The sequence below is a fragment of the Benincasa hispida genome, chromosome 4, assembly GCF_009727055.1.
Source record: "Benincasa hispida cultivar B227 chromosome 4, ASM972705v1, whole genome shotgun sequence".
Classification (NCBI taxonomy): domain Eukaryota; kingdom Viridiplantae; phylum Streptophyta; class Magnoliopsida; order Cucurbitales; family Cucurbitaceae; genus Benincasa; species Benincasa hispida.
The window spans coordinates 64901842-64922863 of record NC_052352.1 but is presented as its reverse complement, the minus strand read 5'-3'; the positions used below and the strand labels follow the sequence as shown (position 1 = coordinate 64922863).

Below are 21022 nucleotides of genomic sequence, written 5' to 3'. Positions count from 1 at the left end.
CAAATCATGGATTCATTGAGAAAGATGTTTGGATAACCATCCACCCAACGCTGATATGACGCTCTTAATTTCATTTTTTATGCTCGTATGAAAGAAGGAGAATCTGGTGGAGAACATGTTCTGAACATGATGGTCCACTTTAACGTGGCTGAAATGAATGAGTCTATTATCGACGAAGCCAGTCACGTTAATTTCACTCTGGAGAATTTACCTAAGAGTTTCCTCTAATGCCCTAGTAATGTTGTTATGAACAAGCTGGACTACAACCTGACCACTCTTCTTAATGAGCTACAAACTTATCAATTCTTGATTAAAGTCAAGGAGTAAAAGGGAGAGACAAATATTGCCACTTCCTCAAAGAAGTTCCACAAAGGTTCGACCTCTAGAACGAAGCCTATACCTTCTTCTTTCGGCACCAAAAAGTGGAAGAAAAATAAGGGAGATTAAGGGAAAGCTAACCCTACTACATCTCAGAGGAGCAGAAAGGTCAAGGTTGCCAAGGGAATCTACTTCCATTGCAACCAGGAGAGACACTGGAAAAGGAATTGTCTCAAGTATTTGGCAGAAAAGATGAAAATCAAATAAGGTAAATATGGTTTACTAGTATTGGAAACTTGCTTAGTAGAGATTGATGATTCTATGTGGATAATTGATTCAAGTGCCACTAATCATGTTTGTTCGTCTTTTCAAGGAATTAGTTCCTGACAGCAGATCAGGACTGGTGAGATGACTATGCATGTTGGAACTGTGCAAGTCATCTCTGCTGTAGCAGTAAGAGACCTTTGATTATTTTTACAGAAATCATATTTGTTATTAGATAATGTTTATGTGATTCCTAATTTAAAGAGGAACCTAATTTCTATAAAATGTCTGCTTGAGCAGAATTATTCTATTAATTTTAATGTAAATAAAGTGTTTGTTTACAAGAATTGTGCTTTTATTTATCTAGCAAACTTAGAAAGTAATCTTTATGTGGAAGACCATTAGCATCTAAGGCCCTTCTTAATATTGAAATGTCTAAAACTTCAATAACTCAAAATAAAAGATCAAAAAAAATCTTCTAAAGAAAATGTCCAACTTTGGCACCTAAGATTCGGACACATAAATCTCAATAAGATTAAGATGTTGGTTAAGAATGGACTTTTAAGCGAGTTAGAAGAAAATTCTCTATCAGTATGTGAGTCATGCCTTGAAGGAAAAATGATTAAAAGAACTTTTATTGGAAAAGTTCACAAAGCCAAAGAATCCTTAGAACTTGTACATTCGGACCTCTGTGGTCCTATGAATGTTTAGGCAAGGGGGGTTTGAATATTTCATGTCTTTTATAGATGATTATTCTAGGTATAAGCATGTCTACCTAATGTAATACAAGTTCGAAGCTCTTGAAAAGTTCAAGGAGTACAAGGCTGAAGTTGAAAATATATTAGGTAAACTAATTAAGGAACTTCGAACTGATCGAGGTGGAAAGTATATGAATTTGAGATTCTAGGACTATTTGATAGAACATGGAATTGTATCCCAACTCTCGGTACCTAGTACACCTCATTAGAATGGTGTATCAGAAAGGAAAAATAGGACCTTGTTGAACATGATTCAGTCTTTGATGAGCTATGCTCATTTACCTTACTCGTTTTGGGGTTATACAGTATAGTCTGCAGCTTATATTTTGAATTGTGTTCCCTCTAAGAGTGTTTCTGAAACACCTTTGGAATTATGGAATGGACGTAAAGGTAATTTACACCATTTCAGGATTTGGGGTTGTCCAACACACGTGCTTAAGGCTAATCCTAAGAAATTGGAACCTCGTTCGAAACTATGTCTATTTATAGGCCACTCAAAGGAACAAGAGGTGGATACTTCTACGATTCTAAAGATAATAAAGTGTTTGTATCGATAAATGCTACATTTTAAAAAGAGGACCACATCAAGGAGCATAAGTCACACGGTAAGATAGTGTTGAACGAGCTTTCCAATGAAACTATTGAAACTTCAACAAGAGTTGTTGAAGAACCCAATACATCAACAAGAGTTGTTGATGTCGGTTCATCTAGCAGTCACATCCACCTCAACCATTGAGGGAGTCTCGACGTAGTGATAAGGACCACCTCAATCGTTGAGAGAGCCTCAATGTACATATAATTAAAATTCTAATTATACATTTTTTTGAATTTTAGAAAATTAAAATGGGGATGGAGTTATTTTTTATAACTCCCCTCAATTCCCTTTTTTTGTTCTACGTGCAACACAAAAAAAGGGAAGTTGGGGTTTTAATCTTCATCTTCTTCCTCCTGCTTGGGTGCTCTCTATGTGAAGAAAAAAAATCTTTATGCAAAAACTCTCTCCTTCCCTTTCACAAAATTAAAAATCATAAGCCCATATAACTCTGCGTGATTCTCACCTTGAGAATAATGAGGAAGAAATTTTGGTGATGTTCGTTCTAGGTTACTGTCGTGCTGTGAATTTTCGTTCGAGCTTGGGAGAAGAATTTTTGTGCGTGACATTTGGCTGTGGAGAGGAAACGTGAAGAGTTAAGTCTTCAAGGGTGAATTTCCCTTTCTTCTCTGTAGAATTCTCAGTAGAAAAAGCATGCTTAGTATTTTTTTTCGTTTTATGTTTATCTTTATTTCTGTCATTCTGCATTTATTGTTCTATAAAATAAAATTAGAGACACGCGCATTCAATTGCTTCCATGTTGAGGTATTCCAAACCCTTCACACAATATAACTTCCTTGGTTATCTCAGTTTCATTGATTCATAGTCATAGCTAAATTAGAAATCAATCTAGTCCTATGGGATTCAACACTTGGAATACTCCAAGTTTATTACTTCATTGATAGTGTATGCTTACATTGAGACCTCACTCATCCATAATATTTTGTTGCTCATACATTCATTTGATCAGCGGTCACTGACATTTGTTGTTAATGGTGGTTGTTATCGAAGTTGGGTGTCAAGGTTTGTCACCAGAGCATAGCATCAGAGTTGATCATCGAAGTTGGGTGTCGAGGTTGTCGAAGTTGATCATTAACAGTGCCAAGAGGGTGTCATTAGAAATATTGGAAAGAGAGAGAATGGGAAAGATGAAGTTCATCAATTAATGTGCAAACATTTTTTAAGTTGGTGGAATTGAGTTACTAACATCACCCCTTCTCCAGAAGTTACGAGGCTATTTTACTAAGTTTGGGCCAAACATTGAGTTGAATTAAAAAATGCAACTCAAAACAACTTATGCCAATACCTCAAATACCCCCATAGTGTGTTAGACACAACACCACATATACATTAATGTAAATATAAACAAGTAAGGTTTTCAAAAATAGAAAAATAAGGAAAAAAATATTTACACAAATAGTAAAGTTTAATTATTTCCTCCTCCTCCTCCTCCTCCTCCTCCTCCTCTATTTATAGTTTTGTTGCTAGTTTAAAAATGTTAATTAGAATGACAATGATAGACAATAGAAGGCCAAATTTTAGACCAAGTGATAATAGTTTTTTATAGTTTTGTTGCTAGTTCCAAAATAATAATTATAATGATAATCATAGACAATGGAAGGTCAAGTGATAGACCAAGTGATAGAACACTATCATTATCTATCACAGATAGACACTTATATTTGTCTATAACTAGATGTGATAGACAGTGGTAGACTACTATCAATTACCTATCAATAAATAATCATTTTGTTGTTGTTAATTGTTGATAGTTTATTTACTTTTAGATAGTTTATGGTACATACACTAGACATTGTTATTGAACATTTTTTTGCTATTAGATAGTTGTGATAGACAACAATGTCTATCCCAAATAAATGCTGATAGAAGTCTATCAGCATCTATTAGTGATAGACTTGTATCAGTTTCTATCAGTGTCTATCAGTGATAGAAACTAATACAAGTCTATCACTGATAAATGTTGATAGAAGTCTATCAGTATCTATCATAGAAGTCTATCATCGATAAAGACTGATAGAACCTATCATCAATAAAGGTTGATAGAATTCTATCATCGTCTATCAGTAATAAAAACTAATAGAAGTCTATCATTGATAGAGGTTGATAGAAGTCTATCAGTGTCTGTCATAGAAGTCTATCATCGATAAAGACTGATAGAACCTATCATCAATAAAGGTTGATAGAATTCTATCATCGTCTATCAGTAATAAAAACTAATAGAAGTCTATCATTGATAGAGGTTGATAGAAGTCTATCAGTGTCTGTCAGCATTTTTTTTTTTTTTTTTTTGCTATTTTGATAAATAGTTTGACATTTTTTCTATTTATGAAAATTTATCTATAAACCATCTAGAAAAAACCAAGCACTAGTATGAGCCAACTACCATATTTTCGTATCAACACGTTAAACATAGTTCACTAGATCAGATATGCTATATTTATTAGATAAACTATATGATGTTTTATCTACAAAACTATTGGCAGTCTCAACATATCCACTCAATGAAGGAATCGAATTTCTCGCGAAGCGTGTGAACGTCGTGTATTCGATTATCAATTTGAAAATTGTAAAATATAGAGAAGAATAAACATAGCAAAACTACTTAATAAGCATGTTGTTGAGATTTGATAATAAAATTTCATGAGGAAATTACCCTTGAAGACTCCTTTTCATGGTGATTCCACTCCAAGTTCTGAACAACTTCGTACTTGATCTCCCTCTAACAAAACTTCCACAAATAGCATTGACCATGAACAATGGACATCACCAAGAAAACTTCCTTGCTATTCTCCGGCGAGGACCAATGGATTGTGGGATCCTTTGTTTTCTGGAGAGGGAATGGAATTTTAGAGAGGAATTTTGAGAGAGATCTTTAGAGCACCCTTTGTTTTCTTCTTTATAACTTTTTTACAGAAAAAGAAAAAAACAACAAACTCTCAACACCCACACACTAAGTGTTATGCGTAAGATGATGAATGCGGGAGAGAGAATATACAACTCTCACATTTTTTAACGTCTAATAACTCCCAATGGGAGTTATTTTAGTTTAACTTAATACATATTATCTCTCATTTAGTGTATATATATATAACATTAATCAACAATTAATTAATTTATAATTAAATATCATATATTTCATTTCATTTGAATCATGTTCAAATGACATCATCTCACATAACCTATAATTTTAATACGAATCTTATTCATATTAATTTTAATCTATAGTATTTATATGAATCACATGTATATAATTAACATTTAAATCTTATTCAAATGTATCACTCTCAAATATTATATAGTATTAATTATAAACTATATTTATAATTAACTATATTATAATGTATCAATATATATTATATCAATTTGAATCTCATTCAAATTTTCATCTCTCTTATTGATCATAAATCATATTCATAATGAACTATGATGTATCAATATACATTATATTAATTCCTTTATATATAGTATTAATTATAAATCATATTCATAATTAACTATGTATTATAATGTATGAATATACATTATACTTTATATTAATCCTATTAATATAAAATTTCTCTTAAATAATTTGAACAATTCAAATTATTCCAAACTATTTATTCCTTGTTTTATCCTTATTGAGAGATTAATTAACCAACATTCATTAACTACTAGTGACTCCACTAAAGACCGACAGCTACACTCTTCGCACTGTAGATATATTTCTATATCCATGAATATAACCAATCAATATTGAGTTCCTTCACGAATCGCTCATAAACACAACTGGGTCAGAATTACCGTTTTAACTTTGTAGATACATCTAACTCCTTAAATACCACTGATCCCTCTAATGAACAATTAGTTATAGTTCAACTATAAACTAGACCCCTCTCTGACCAGTGAGAGGATGAGGTACCTCATCGTTCAAGACCCAGAATCAGCCAGAGCAATTCATCTACTTACCCTATGACCAGAAAGGAGTGAATTTTATCTTGTGTAATTGCGTTCCCAGCTCTCCACTCAGAAAAATTCCCAAAATGGTATGCATATTGAGTCGGCGAATCAGGCCACTCTCGCCCATACAGATTAAAGAATTGCCCTCATAGGTAAGAGTTCACAACTCACTCAGGATTAAGGTCAAGTTATCTATAGTCATCCTAGTGTAATGTAAGTCTTTTAGAGTAACACCGTTATAAAGAAAGGCTAATCATTTCGCAATTCAGTCTTATACAAACTCTTTGTATAGAATACCCCAACTCACATGTCTTCACGTGAACGAGTAAGATCAAATCATGTCACTTTACAACTATTCTAACAATTATAAAGTGTGTCGTATCTGTAGTGTCATCGGGATAAGGCATCCAATCTTATTCATGTACTACAGACCATTTAGGTTATTACTTAAACATGATTCACTTGTATGTCAACCACATGCATGTTTAAGTTACAATAAATAACATCGGATCTTGTTTATTGGATTGAGTTACACATTCTAAATGTCAAATAAAAATAACTCCTTATTTTATTCAATAAATGAATAGCTTCGTTTATACATTACAAACCACGAGATTTATGACACAATGGCCAACACTTAAAATAAATGCTTGTTTGAGTTTATGATTCTTGGATCAGATCGCAAATTTTCTTTTAGACCCAAATACTCATGCAAGCTCAATATTTTGATATCATATTAGATAAACATCTAGTTCATCTATTTCAAAACCAATTGATAATTTAAGAGGAGTATTTCATGTAGATTATAAAGTGGGTGTTTAGACCTCCAACTTCAAGTGACTAGAATGAGCTATTATAGTCTATTCTACGTTTGGGGCTCCAATTATAACCGTTGGTGTTTCTAACTATTATAACCTACGATTAATTACAAATACCACTATTTCAAATTTTTGTTTGTTATAGTGTTTAGTATTTCATACTCGTCATCTTTTTTTCCTTTTTATTACAACGTTTATTTTCTACTCAGACTAAAATCGCCTCTACTCAAACACGGGCTATTATAAGCTACAAACTATTATAATCCAAACTCGGTGGTCCAAACTCTCCTAAAGTTTTCGGTTTGAATGTAGAATAATATTAAATTAAATTTAAATTATTAAAAAAAAAAGGACTAAATAATGGTTATAAAACTTGGGGTTGAGTGTAGGTTTTGATTCCAATGTTTCCAACATAGCCCTTCCCTGTCCTAAACAGCCTTTTGATTTTAATAACAATCCCATAGTTTCCAGTTTATACCCACCCAATATATGGCTGATATTTGGTTTAATGCTGCAGATGATGCCCAGCCCTCTCCCCCGCCACGATCTCGATATCGCCGAAAAATGGACTTTCTTAACCTCAAAGGCGCCACCGCCGCCACTGCCGCCGATAATACGGCCAGTGCTTCATCGACGGGACGGAAACGCCGCAGTATGCATTCGATCTCACGGCGGTGCGAAAATGAAGATCATGAGAACAGAGGGCAGAGGAATGAAGATAACGTTGATGAAGTTAAATATGGGGTTATCTCAGTTTGTGGCAGAAGAAGAGAAATGGAGGACACGGTTTCTGTTCATCTTTACTTTGCTACTCAAAAGAATCAACCCCAAATTCCTCTTCACTTTTTTGGGGTCTTCGACGGCCATGGCTGCTCTCATGTAAACGGAACATTCNCCCCCGGTTTTAATTTCTTGATATGAATGATGAAATTGATGATTTTGATTAATTGGGCTTTGTGAATTTGAAGGTGTCGATGAGATGTAAGAATCGAATGCATGAAATAGTGAAAGAAGAGATTGATGAAAGGGAATTAAATGAAACAGAGGAATGGACGAAAATAATGCAAAGAAGCTTTGGGCGTATGGATGAGGAAGTAATGAAGGAGTACTCCAACAAAATTAAACAGAGAGATGCCTCCGCCGCCGCCGCCGGCTCATTCTCCTCCTCCCACAGTCTTAGTTGCAGATGCGAACTCCAAAATCCTCATCAATACGACACCGTTGGATCTACTGCTCTCGTTGCCTTACTGATGCCCCACAAGTTCATCATCGCCAACTGCGGCGATTCTCGCGCGGTCCTTTGCCGAAAAACTACCGGAATCCTCCCTCTTTCCTCCGACCATAAGGTATTGCATATTAAACTTTTAGAGTATCTCCATTTACCCTCTAAAATTGGTCCAGCCTCATGTCATGTTTATCCAAATTCAAACCGAAGATAAGATGTAAGTTAAGGATGTTGAAGGATTAGTTTTCATAATGTTTTATTACAAAATAGTTGTCAACAATATTATGACAGTTTTTTTAATTTAATTTGATTTAAATTTTACAGCCGGATCGGCCAGATGAATTGTCGCGAATAGAATCTCGAGGTGGATGTGTGATAAATTGGGAAGGAGCGAGAGTGCTGGGAGTTTTAGCGACATCAAGAGCTATAGGCGACAGTTCTTTAAAGCCTTATGTGATATCAGAGCCAGAGGTCGTGGTAATGGATCGAACAACGGAAGATGAGTTCATCATATTGGCTACCGATGGCCTGTGGGATGTTGTTACAAATGAAACTGCATGTGACGTCGTTCGGACAAGCATGCAGACGCAACGGTTGTCGTCGTTGTCAGAATCATCGGAATCGGTGATTGGTGAATCTAACAAAACATGTTTGGATGCTTCCATTTTACTGACAAAGTTGGCAATGGCCAAGCATAGTGAAGATAACATTAGCATTGTGGTTATAGATCTGAGAACAACATCACCACCACAACTAAAACACTGAGAGTAGGAAGAGATCGGATTGGATCGCAATTTCATTTTTGTTTCTGATTTTTTGTTTTTTTGTTTTTTTGTTTTTGTTAGTTTTTGTTTTTACTTTTGTTTTAATTTTACTTGGGGGTTGAATTTTATAAAAGTTTTGGAAAATAAAATACGATCAAACCTATATGTTTGAGCTTAGGAAGTAAGGTTGATCCCTTATGTTCAACTCTATCTTGACGCATTTCTATCATGCGATTGATACAATTTTAGAAAAAGAAAAATATTTAAATACTTTTTAGGCGGCATGTAATTTTATACACTTTAAATTATTCAATTAATATTCATAATATGTGATTATTTTTTTTTTTTTTTTTTTGGAATGTATGAAAATTATTTTAGGTCAGTTGGTACTTAATTATTATTTTATAATTTTATTTTGAACAATAGATAAACTTTTACTTCTACATTAGTGCTGATCTATCATGGTCCTTTAGTTCGATATTTTTTTTTAATTCATACAACATATAAATTTTAATTTTTTTAAAAATGTTTTCAAAACAATTTAATAGTGATTATTTCCTAAAGTGAAAGAAGATGATTGGTGAAATTGATGAGATTGCTTGTAATAACCATAATAAATATGATGTAACTTTTTCTTTCTTTGAGGATAATAGGTCGTAAGAGTCATTTCATATTCGTCGGTGTCACAATAGAATGATGCATTATCTTACTAAGGAGGACTAAGAATCTTGTTCTCTCTTTTCTTTGGATTATGAATCTTGTTATCTCCATTTTTCTTATTCCGAATTGTTTAATTTAGTTGTGTCACGTGATGTAATCTTGTAAATAATTTCTAGTCTTCTTTTTTGTTTAATCAAAAAAAATGGGGAAAAAATTGTGCCGTCAATGTGAATATATTAATTAATCTCTCTTATATTTATAGATATAAAATTGAACTTGATTCAGTGGTATTAACATATGTTTGATCCATAGAAGTCGAAAGTTTAATCCCCTATCACACAATTATTGTACTAAAAAAAATAATTCTTAATAAATTAATTCGACCTCCTTCAAAGGTCAACTTATATCGATGTTGTCTTATGGAAAGGTGAGTTAAAATCATAAAAACCTGGTCTATTTCAAACTTCTGCACAGCAGTTTCTAGTAGGCTAGATAATTTTTTCAAGGAAGATTTATAAAATTAACCTATTTTACCAGCAATATTCATAAATGTCATAAATTTTAAATAAATTTCATACCTAGATTTCTGCATAAAAATTGAGACAATCTTAACTTACTGGTACAATTTCTCTCATATTTAATGTTCGAATTATTTTATGATTGAAATAATTAAAAAAATCAATCAGAGTATAATATTAATTCTTTGTAGATTTTTTTTTTTAATAAATATTAATTACACTATCTATCATGAAAATCGGGCCGTCATGTTTTTTTCCTTCCGTCTGATGCAGAATCTGATTTCTTCTTCTGGGTTAGGAGTTGAAAATATATTTAATATATTACAATGAATATGGTTATTGGTCTTTTATCATATACTCTTGATTTATTCACCATATTTTGATATTACATCATTTCAATAAGATTATGAACTTGAGTTAAAAGTATATTTAATATATTACAATGTATATGATTATTAATCACATATATTTTATTGTATATTGTAATTTATTTATCAAAAATAGGTAATATATTATATGATATATTCAAACGATGACATTGTACATTTGATTAAGACATGTCTATTTAATATATTACAATATATATTATACCTCATGTTCAATGTTTTATTATATATTATGTTTTTATTTGGCATGTTTATCTAATTTCATAAATTTTACAAATAAAAATCTTCAAATAGTGAAAAGTATATTTAAGGTGCACGTTTTTTTAAAATATATATATATTTTTCCATAAATGGTTTTTCGTATTTCTCTTTCTTTCCGTCAAAATTATGTAGGGGTGTAATACTTTCAGCCCAACTTTTATGTAATATCCTAGGACATTAAGCTATTCATGAAAAAAAAGATAGATTTAGGACATTCTTGTAATTGAGTTTATTTAATTAGGCTATTGAAAGCCCATATTTTAAATCTTCAACACAGATTTTAAGAATATGGATGTTTAATCTTTTACTTGCATCACTCCACCCCCATTCTTTCTTATTCAGTTATAGTTCTGTTTATTGCTATGAAAAAAAGAATTAACATGTTATTTTTATTATGTATTCTTTTATAGTTCTGTTCATTGCTATGGAAAAAAGCATTAACATGTGATTTTTATTACGACATCAACAAAATGTATTTGTTGTTTTCTAATTTTAGGTTAAACATAAGCCTCATTTAGTAATCATTTTGTTTTTTGTTTTTTTTTAGACACTACTTCCACATCCAAATTTCTTTCTTTGTTATCTACTTTACACCAAGAGTTTAAAAGTAACTTTTAAAAAGTTATTTTTCTTTTTTAAATTTGACTAAGAATTCATCCAATGTATTTAATGAAGATACAAATCATTGTAAGAAATGTGGATGAAATAGACTTAATTTTTAAAAAACAAAAACAAAAAAACCAAATTGTTACCAAATGGAGCCATAATAATTTCAAATTTATGATGTATTTTAATTTATTGTTATCAAATTCATTAAGTTCCAGAAAATACCTTTGCATATTGTATTTGGGATATAACTAGTAAAAGTTATGAAAACAATTCTTTTTAGATATTCAGATTTTGAGTTTAAAATTTTAAAATGTAGAATTATATTAAAACATGGCAAAAACTTTAATAAATATAACATTTCTTATTATAAGCTAAATTCAATTTTGTGAAAATAAAATATAAGAAATATAATATACTATAAACTAAATTGTATTATAACATAATATTGAAAAAATATCTTTTAAGACCTAAGTTTTGAGTCTACTCTGATCCTTAGGTTTTAAAATGTTGCCTTTTTACTAAAATCTAGCAATCAAATCAAAACAAAACTCAAAACTCAATATAAAATTGTACATTTTCAAACTATGACCAAATAAAAATTACACTTGAAAAAAGTAAAATATTTTAAAATTAATGACCAAATGAAAACTAGATCTAAAATCTTAAACTAAAAAAATATATTTTTGAATAATAATTATGCAAAATTTTTATGTTTAATTTTTAAGAGATTGACTTCTCTATGAATTAGATGAATCTTTTCCCACTGCACCACAAGCCCAGAAGAAAACATAACATTAACAACAGAGACAAAGTTGAAAATTCCGAAAATGTCACCTTGTATGTCATACAAATAACAATTTCCCATACACCTTCTATTTATCCATATAGGAAAGAAGAATTCCTTAGAAAGTGGATTCTATAAAATGATCAACATATATATATATGTATGTATGTATGTATGTATACCCTGGCTCAGAACAAAACAAAATGACAGAAACAAGTTGAAAATTTCGAAAATATCTGAGTCATACATACCGTCATTTGACAATGTCACCAACAGTTGTTTCTAATCTTTGGATTGGAACTTGTGCTCACACGTATTTCAACTGTATCCCTCTAGAAATTACGTAATACAGACGGCAAATCTGCATCCATTCTGCAACTGCAAGCACAGAGACAGCAACACAACTACAAAGCACAATCTACTTGTTCATGTTTGCAGGAATCATATCAAACCCACCACTGAATTTGTTTATAAACCGAAATCACAAAAAATAAGAATGTATAGTAATGAGGATAGCAATAAATAAACTTCACTTTCCAAAACCAAATTAGTTTATACAAGTTCATTTGTTAATCAAACGTCTCGTAATATGCATCTCTCTCAGTGGACACAACAATGCACAATTAAGTACAAACAGTGAATTGTTTACAATTGGGTGACAAAAATCAATACAACAAATTTGGCTCTCATTTTGAAGCCAGTTCTAAGAATTTATAACAGAATAGAATCAACTATATATATCATCTATTGTGATCGTCAGCTATGATGGAGGTATTAATAGAGAGTACCTATGTCTGTGATTGATGATGATCTCTTAGTAGACATCTTTTTATTGCTTCTTAAGACAGACGGTCGCCATTTCTTTGCTTCGCTAATCTGGCCTTAAATTGGGGTTAGTAATTTAGGGGCTAAAACATTTTCAGTTTCACTGCTTTTTTATGCTCTTAGAAGGACCTTATCTGCCATCATTATCTTATAACTAGCATGAGGACCTTCTGATGTATCCCGCAGATTCACGTGCCAACCCATGGCCTTCCCGATGTCCTGAAGCTCATCCATGACTGCAACGGAGTCTCGGATGTAGACGCGTCCACCCGGCCTCAGTATTCTATCCATCTCAAGCATTATGGTTGACATATTGCACCTGAAACATATCAATTTCGCAGATGGTACCCAACACAATGATTTTCACATTCACTCCGTTGACCACAAAGAAATCAAATCTAAGGAAACAAACTCAAACAGAGAAATCTAATACATCCTGTATACCTGTTCCTTTCAACTGAGAACAAACCAGCTGCATGCAATAAATCGTAGGTTCTTGGATACGTATCAAATGGTTCGCACCTGACATGTTACAATATTGTTTGTTCTGTTATCAATTACCGACATTTTCTTCTATATCACTGTAGTTTAAAACATGCATCCAAAAGCTTGATACTGATCTATATAAAAAAAAGTTTCGTATGTTACCAATCGTGCATAACTCCGATGAGTCCACGATCATAAATAACAGGCAAGGTGTTGGGGCCACTAACAGGAACAACATTCAACACCCAACAATCAAGTTTAAGATCGATCAACGCTGCTGCAAATCTGTTAACGAAGAAGATCTTAACCACATATATCAGGGGAGTAATGAAGAAATGGCAGATCAGTGGAAGAGTGGCTGATAAACATACCCTCCAAATCCAGCTTTCATATCCATTACATTTCTTAGTCTAAACGACTTCCAATGAAATGCACGAACATAGCTGTCTATTATCTCATTCCAGTATTTAGATTCTGCCTGAAAGAGCTCATTTCTGGAAATGTACGCATCGTATTGAATTGTCTGAAGCCTATCAGGTGGTGTATGCAACCGTGCAGGCCAAACAGTGATATTTCCTCCGTAACCATCTTCTGGAAGACGAGAGATGCATGTCTTAAGATTCACATTCCTGTCTCACAAGAAGTAATCAAAGATAATGCATAAAAATTACATATCAATAAAATAACTATAGAGAAAAGGGGGGAGAAAAAAAAAAGGAAAAGGAAAACTACAATTCTCTAATAACCTTAGAATTGCATTCATACCATACTCTGTCTGGGTCGTCATTTTGGTCACAAAGTGGTGGTTTAGTTGCTGCCTCACGATTTAGATAACAACTATTATTTAATGGCTTCTGCCAAATTGCTATATATCCATCTTTTTTCACAAACTCCCAACATAGTCGGTTGGTCAAATTGAGCATCTCTGGCAACCAAAAAAAAAAAAAGAACACACATAAACCTCACTTGAAAATTCAGAGATATTTAGGTCACTTTCATCCAAACTAACAAAATGTAGGCACAAAAACATATAACTTTCATCAGTCAGGTTCTATTACTTTCTTATCTAAAAAGCTTGAAGAGGACAAAAAGAGCTTGCAAGAGAATGGTTTTGTATTACTAAGAGCACAAATAGAGATGAGTGTAGAGTGCAAAATTTAAAACCGCTAACTAAGAATTGCTCATCCATACCAAACTTCACAGGCTAAAACACATCATCAGCATGTGATCTTAAGAAAATTAATAGTTACCTTCCCACTGTTCCTCTAGAACTTCTTCATGCTTATAAACTGGTTGTGCTGCCCATGCAAAGTATCCACCGGCCCTGAGCATTCGGTTAACCTCAAGCAGCAAGATACCATCTAAAAATGACGAAGTTGAAGATTAAAAATCAACAAAACAGCCATACAATGAACCTAAAGTAAATATGCTTAAAAACAAAGCTTCAACAGACAAATACTATAACTAAACAAAGTCTGGCACATCAAAAACATGAATTTCAAGAAACCTGTTTGAAATCCACTTAGGACTTCATGAGCAACAAAGTAAAAGGGTCATCATGATGTTTATCTTTGATAAACAATGATATATGGCATGAGTAGAAAGAATAAGAAGTGTTTCACTCTGGAAAAAGTATTGGGGAGTTTAAGTTATAGTCCTAAGTTCCTTGAAAAGAACATTAATTATAAAGTAGTATTTTTTTGCTCGTTGATTTGGATGTCATGCATCGCCAATGAATGTCTAGATGAGTTCTAGCAAAGAAAAATGTCATTCTTAAATTGAGTACCAAAGTGAATTCCATTCTTATCCTTGTTCATATTTACATGATATTATAATGGATGAGATAAAAAAGAAAAAGTACCATCACGAGTCCAGTTGATTCTGCATCGCGAACAATGTATTAAGTCAAAAGCTTGACTGGGATACAATAAACGATGAGTTGCAAATGCAGCAACCATTGCAGGCACACCTCGTTCAAGAGCAAACTGAATCTGATTCTCATGAACATCTTTTGGAGCAATGGACATAGTAGTGACATTCCGCGACAGCAAATAAGCGCCAAAACTTGCAACACCACATCCAATATCCAAGACAACGCGAGTATGACGGCCAAAGGCTATATCAGGGATCATCTAGTCAATATAAAGAGAAACAGCATCAGATTCCATGTCACCAAATGCATAATTTTCTATTCTAAACTTTCATAATTACAGTCTTAGTTACCTTTGAAATATGATCCAAATATTCATCAGCACCATGTATAAACTGTGTACCACCTCCAGGAAACCTAAACTTATCTTTGTCTCTGGTAATCCAGTTTTGACCCCCTTTATCCTCAACTAGGCGAGTATGAGGAACATTGCTGAACCAAACCTAAAACCAACGATACGCCTAAGTTAAGAAAACTCCAAAATATTTTCAAGAAAAAAACCAAGTCTTAATTAGTTGTAATAGTTTCAAATCATTCAATTTCTGTAACTAATTATCATAAAGCGAGCAATACCTCGTCTCTGCTTCTTGGCCAAGGGATTGGGGTTTGATACCCCTTCGGCGGCGGAATCAGGCAATCGAAACCTCCACCGGCGACAGGGCAATGCCTCTCGAACTTTTCCCCTCTTTCCGTTGACTCGAGCTTTGCAATTGCGTCCGCATTATCCAAACAAGGTATATACTCACTCATATTCTGAGGGCAGAGACCAAACTTCTTAATCCGGAATCTCCGAGAACCACCCTCGCCATTGTCAACCTGAGTGGAATTCCCCCAATTCTCTACATATTCAGGATCGAAATCCCCTACCTCAAATTGATCGGACATAGTTCCATTCTCGTCCACAATTCCAAATTTCTGCACCGAATCAGACGGCGGAGGGGGAGGATTCGTAGCGAGCAAGGGCGATGGAGTTGGGTCGAGATTCAATGTCTTATCAGGAAGCGTCTGAGTATCATTGTGATCAATCAGATTAGAGATATTGAAATGCTTGTTGTAGTTTGGTGAAAGTGAAACCGAAGGAGGTTTAGTGGTAGTAGTGGTGAAGAAGATAAGCTGCTGGTAACCATCAGACCAATGCTTCCCAAAGTAAAAGAAAGTAACAGCAACAAAAACAAAGGTAGCGATCTTGAACAATGGAGGAGCTCGAAATGAATCGCCATTGCCTAACGAATCAGATCTCATTCTTGTTCAATTTGCAGAGTTTTCCAGATCTCAGATCTTCTTCGCTTCCTCTTCTCTGCACTCTAAGCAATTGGGAAGCGGAATCGGAGGAGAAGAATTTAAGGAGAATTTGCAGAATTTAGCGCTAAATTATTATTATTATTATTTTCTATTTAATTTTGTTTTTCGAACTGTAAAAATAATACCAATATGGGGAACTGAAGTTGGCGGATTTAGATTACATTACTTTACTCCTCGTGTCCGAAAAGGCGAGTGAAATTTCATGTTCGAACTCACCCTGAGTTGCACCGAGTTTTAAAACAGCCTACCTGATAACACGCCACGTGTTAAAATAGACTTCATAAATGGAAGGCCGTTTAGAATAGTTTCAATATTAACGTCGGTGACCCACGAGACCGTAACGGTGAGGATTACAAATGCACCTTTCCAACTATACACGTCTTTGGGTAAAAAAAATATTCGTCAACTCATTTTTCTTATTTACCAATTTTTTTTCTGGATATAATTATTACACTATGAGTGATGAAAAGGAATAATTCTAAAAAGAGAGAGGCAATGAAAAAGAATTCATGACAATCGCTTCCTGAGATAAAGACTGATTTTTTAATTTACTTTACTTTTTAAATTATTAGTTCCTTTTCTAAATTTCTAAAATTATAGGCCCGTTTCATAATCATTTAGACTCTATTTGTTAACTATTTAATTTTTTGTTTTTATTTTTTAAAATTAAACTTATATCATCTATATTTCTTACCATGATTTGCATCTATGTTAAATAAATGATTGAATTCTTAACCAAGTTCCAAAAACAAAAACAACTCTTTGAAAGTTACTTAACCATTGGTGAAAAGTAGATAATAAAAAAATAATTTTGGAGTTAGAAGTAGTATCCATGGACTTAATTTTCAAAAAACAAAATAGTTACCAAATGAGACTTTAGTTTTTTGCTTTTGTTTTTTAAAATTAAGCATAATTCATCAATATTTCTCACAATAATTTGCATTTTTGTTAAGTACAATGAATGAATTCTTAATCAAATTCTAAAAACAAAATTAATTTTTTGAAAACTATTTTTTTTTTTTAGTTCCCGAAATTTTGCTTGGTTTTTTAAACAATTGGTGAAAAGTAGATAACAAAAAAAAATTGGAGATAGAAGTACTATCCGCCAAGCTTAATTTTCAAAAACAAAAACAAAAAGTAAAATGACTACCAAACGAGATCGTAACTTTTTTATGTTTTTTGAATTTTCTAATGAGACAAAATACCTATTAAAAATGTATAAACATACTCAAAATAATTATACAAATTTGGATTTAGAATATCATTTTAGTCCTTATAATTTGAATTTTTTTATTTTAGTTCTTGTACTTTTACCGATTCAATTTTAAGAACATTCATTTGCAGAGAATCTTAAATTTAGTATCTATTCCTTGTCTTATTTATTATTATTTAGGGGAAAAAATCTTATTATTTATTAGCAATTGCACTCTAAATTTTGAAACTATATTCACAAATTATATGTTTTTATATGACAATTATTATTATTATTATTTAGACAATTTTAATAAAAATTAATTTTGAGAGAGTATTAAATTTAAGATTTATTAAAAGTCCAATAACTAAATCTAGACATTTTAAAGTATAAAGATTAAAATTGAATTAAATTTTAAGATACAATGACCATAATTTTTTTTTTTTTTTTTTGAAAAAGATTAAACTTATAACTTAATTACTCTTTAAAATATATACAAAATTATAAATGCTGAAGTTGAGAACTTAAAACCTTTTATGTAAATTTTAAAACTTTTTTCAGTCTTATCTATGAATTTTAGAATGAGATTCCACATCTAAGTTAAAATAAATATATGTCTTAACTATTGAATTATACTTAGACTAAAAATCAATAATATTTTAACTATTGAATCATATACTAAGAGATGATTATGTACATCACCATACTTTTCTCTCCTACACATGTGTTATGGTGATGAATTATTTTATTTCTATATATAGTAGTTAGTTGGTCTTTCAAATAATAATTTAATACTAATATTCTTTCCATATATGATGCTTCTTTCCCATGGTTATTTCTTCCACTTCTAATTACAATATAGACATGACAGGGGCTGCACTAGTCCTTCTTCTCTTTTTCAATTTTGTTTCTTGATAATAAGAACAATAACTCTGACAAAAAAATCAGTATATCACATTTTTTAATAATGCTTCGTTTCTAAAAGTCAGAGATTTAATCATCTACACGTGCAGTTGTTGTGCTAGAAAACGAAAAAGAAAATATCAAATTGCATGATGAACATGAAAGTAACTCAAAAGCATATCCCTATTTTGAACTTTCAACATGATAAACCAGAGACAAAAGTTGGAAGGGCTTTTAACAACTACATAACTTTCTTATTAAGAAGAGAGGGATCTTTAAAGGCAGGGTGGAAATCCGGCCAAAGGAAAGCACCCATAGCGAACTGTCGTTTGTAGGGCAAGTCACCACGAGTCGGGAGACCGTACTCGACGAGAAGACGGTCGAGCTTCCATTCAGGCATGTCCTCGTAGTCCTTCTTCGAGTATCTCGGGTAATGAAGTGGCATTTGAAAGAAGCTTGTTCCTCCATTATTCTCCATTTTTTTTTGTTGGTTTTTGAATGTGGTTGTAGGTTTGATGGCGGCGGAGAGGTGTGTTTTTATAGGGAAGAAGGAGAGTGAGAGGGCGGCAGAATAGGCATGGAGTTGGTCACAAGGATTGTTTGATGCAACTTCTCATATGCTATGCGTTTATTGCTCATCAACGACTTAAAATGGATTTTGGGCCTCTCCAAAGCTCAATAATGATATATATGGGCCAATACAATATCCAACTCTTCTCTTGGATCTGGACTTTCCCCGAGTATTAGTCTACTATATAAATTAATATTTTATAATTTTTTTAAAATTCAGTAATAGCAGCATATCCAAACAGTTTTAACCTTTTTATCATGGATGTTCAAATAATCCGAACTACCAAATCCAAAATATATGGGTTAGGTTGGATTACTTTTGTTATTATTTTTATTGGATTAAGTTGGGTTGGATCGTGGGTTGACTAAAAAAAATTTGGTTAACCCAACTCAACCCGAATTTTATAGATAATCTTTGTTTAAAGTTTGATTGGTTTGTATTAATTAATTTGTGATTTTTTAATATTTTTCTTATAAAATTGTTATGGTATTTGCTTTTGTTTAATGTTTGCAATAAATATCATAGATATTTGGTGTTTAGCATTTAAATTTTATGAGATTTTAGTTAATAGTTATATAAATTTACATATTTTTAATTAAAAAAAAAGTTATAACCCGACAACCCAGCCAACTCAATCCAAATTTTAAGGGTTGGTTTGGATTGGGTGGGAGACTTTACTTGGATCATTTGGGTTGTCAACCTAACCAACCCGAATTTTCGAGTTGGTCCTACAAACACCTTCAATTCAACCTAATCCAACTCATATACACCCCTACTTTTGATATTCTCTTTCATAATATATTGTTTTTTTAATTTACTATTAACTATATAAGGATTTTATTTTTAAAATATAAAAAATTACATAAAATTTGTAAATTTATGTAATTTTGAAATATTTAATTTTTTTTTCTTATTAACACTATTTTCAAATTTTGACTTTGTTTTTATTATTTATTAATTTTGATTGGATTAATTTAAGGTAAAATATTTCAAAATAATATTTCTTTTGTAGATTTCATTTATTTTCTCCTATATTCCTAGTTGAAAATCAATATATCACCTCTCTATTGAGATTTCAAGTATATGTTGAATATATTGAAAAGTATAGATATACATTGCATATATCATGATTTATTATTTTGATATGTTTACAAATATACTGAAAATGTAAATAAACATTAAACATGATATTCGTTATATAAGATGATAGATTGTGGATATTGTGTTGTTCATGTAATTACTAAATATATATTGGTTTTCTTGTTTTTGGCTCTAGAGAACCTCCCTTCTTTATAGCCTTTGGTATGTATATATCTCTCTTTACACCCTTTTTCTCCTGTGGTTTGCCATGTGCACTGCTTTCTGCCTTACTTAATTCATGCTCTGTTCATTCATAATTTTTTTTTTTACAAAAAAAAAGTGAATAAAATATATAAGACTATAAATTGTTGTATAAAATTCGATATACCTTGCTATTGGGTTATTTAGATTTAGGAGGGAGTTCTGAAAGTTAATTAGGGAAAAGGGAGGTTTCAAACTTATTTAGGAGAAATGGGGACTTTTTTGTCCTCATCCATTCGGCAATATTTTTTTTTTCGGTACTAGAGACGCATTCGATAATATTTTATTTTATTTTTTTCACATTGAATGCATCTCTTGAAAAGATGCATTTATTTATAAAAAAAAAAAAAAAGAAAAAAAGATGCGTTTCTTGAAGAGACGCCTCCCTAAAAAAAATAATAAAATATTTTTGCTATTATTTTTTTCATTCTTTTAACAACCCGAAACTCAACTCTTTCATTACTTATGTTTTTTTACAGTTAATAATATTTCATTTGTTTAACTCTAAATCGAGCATATATTCTCACGTTGATTGGGGGATTGGTATTTCCCGACAAA

General features: G+C 31.9%; 2 protein-coding genes across 2 annotated transcripts; one reads left to right on the top strand and one right to left on the bottom strand.

Moving 5' to 3' along the window:
* Positions 1-7094: 7094 nt before the first annotated feature.
* On the top strand, positions 7095-9022 carry LOC120076021 (protein phosphatase 2C 37-like). Its single transcript, XM_039029799.1, has 3 exons — positions 7095-7586; positions 7676-8053; positions 8257-9022. The coding sequence occupies exons 1-3, from the start codon at positions 7197-7199 to the stop codon at positions 8695-8697; spliced, it is 1209 nt and encodes a 402-aa protein (XP_038885727.1). The 5' UTR covers positions 7095-7196; the 3' UTR covers positions 8698-9022.
* A 3399-nt stretch (positions 9023-12421) lies between these two features.
* On the bottom strand, positions 12422-16538 carry LOC120076020 (probable methyltransferase PMT11). The gene is made up of 9 exons (XM_039029798.1): positions 15729-16538; positions 15449-15598; positions 15087-15357; positions 14476-14586; positions 13991-14150; positions 13597-13854; positions 13388-13510; positions 13184-13261; positions 12422-13058 (listed from the first exon to the last, which is right to left on the bottom strand). Exons 1-9 carry the CDS (start codon positions 16395-16397, stop codon positions 12851-12853), a joined length of 2028 nt encoding a protein of 675 aa, XP_038885726.1. The 5' UTR covers positions 16398-16538; the 3' UTR covers positions 12422-12850.
* Between the last annotated feature and the right edge of the window lie 4484 nt (positions 16539-21022).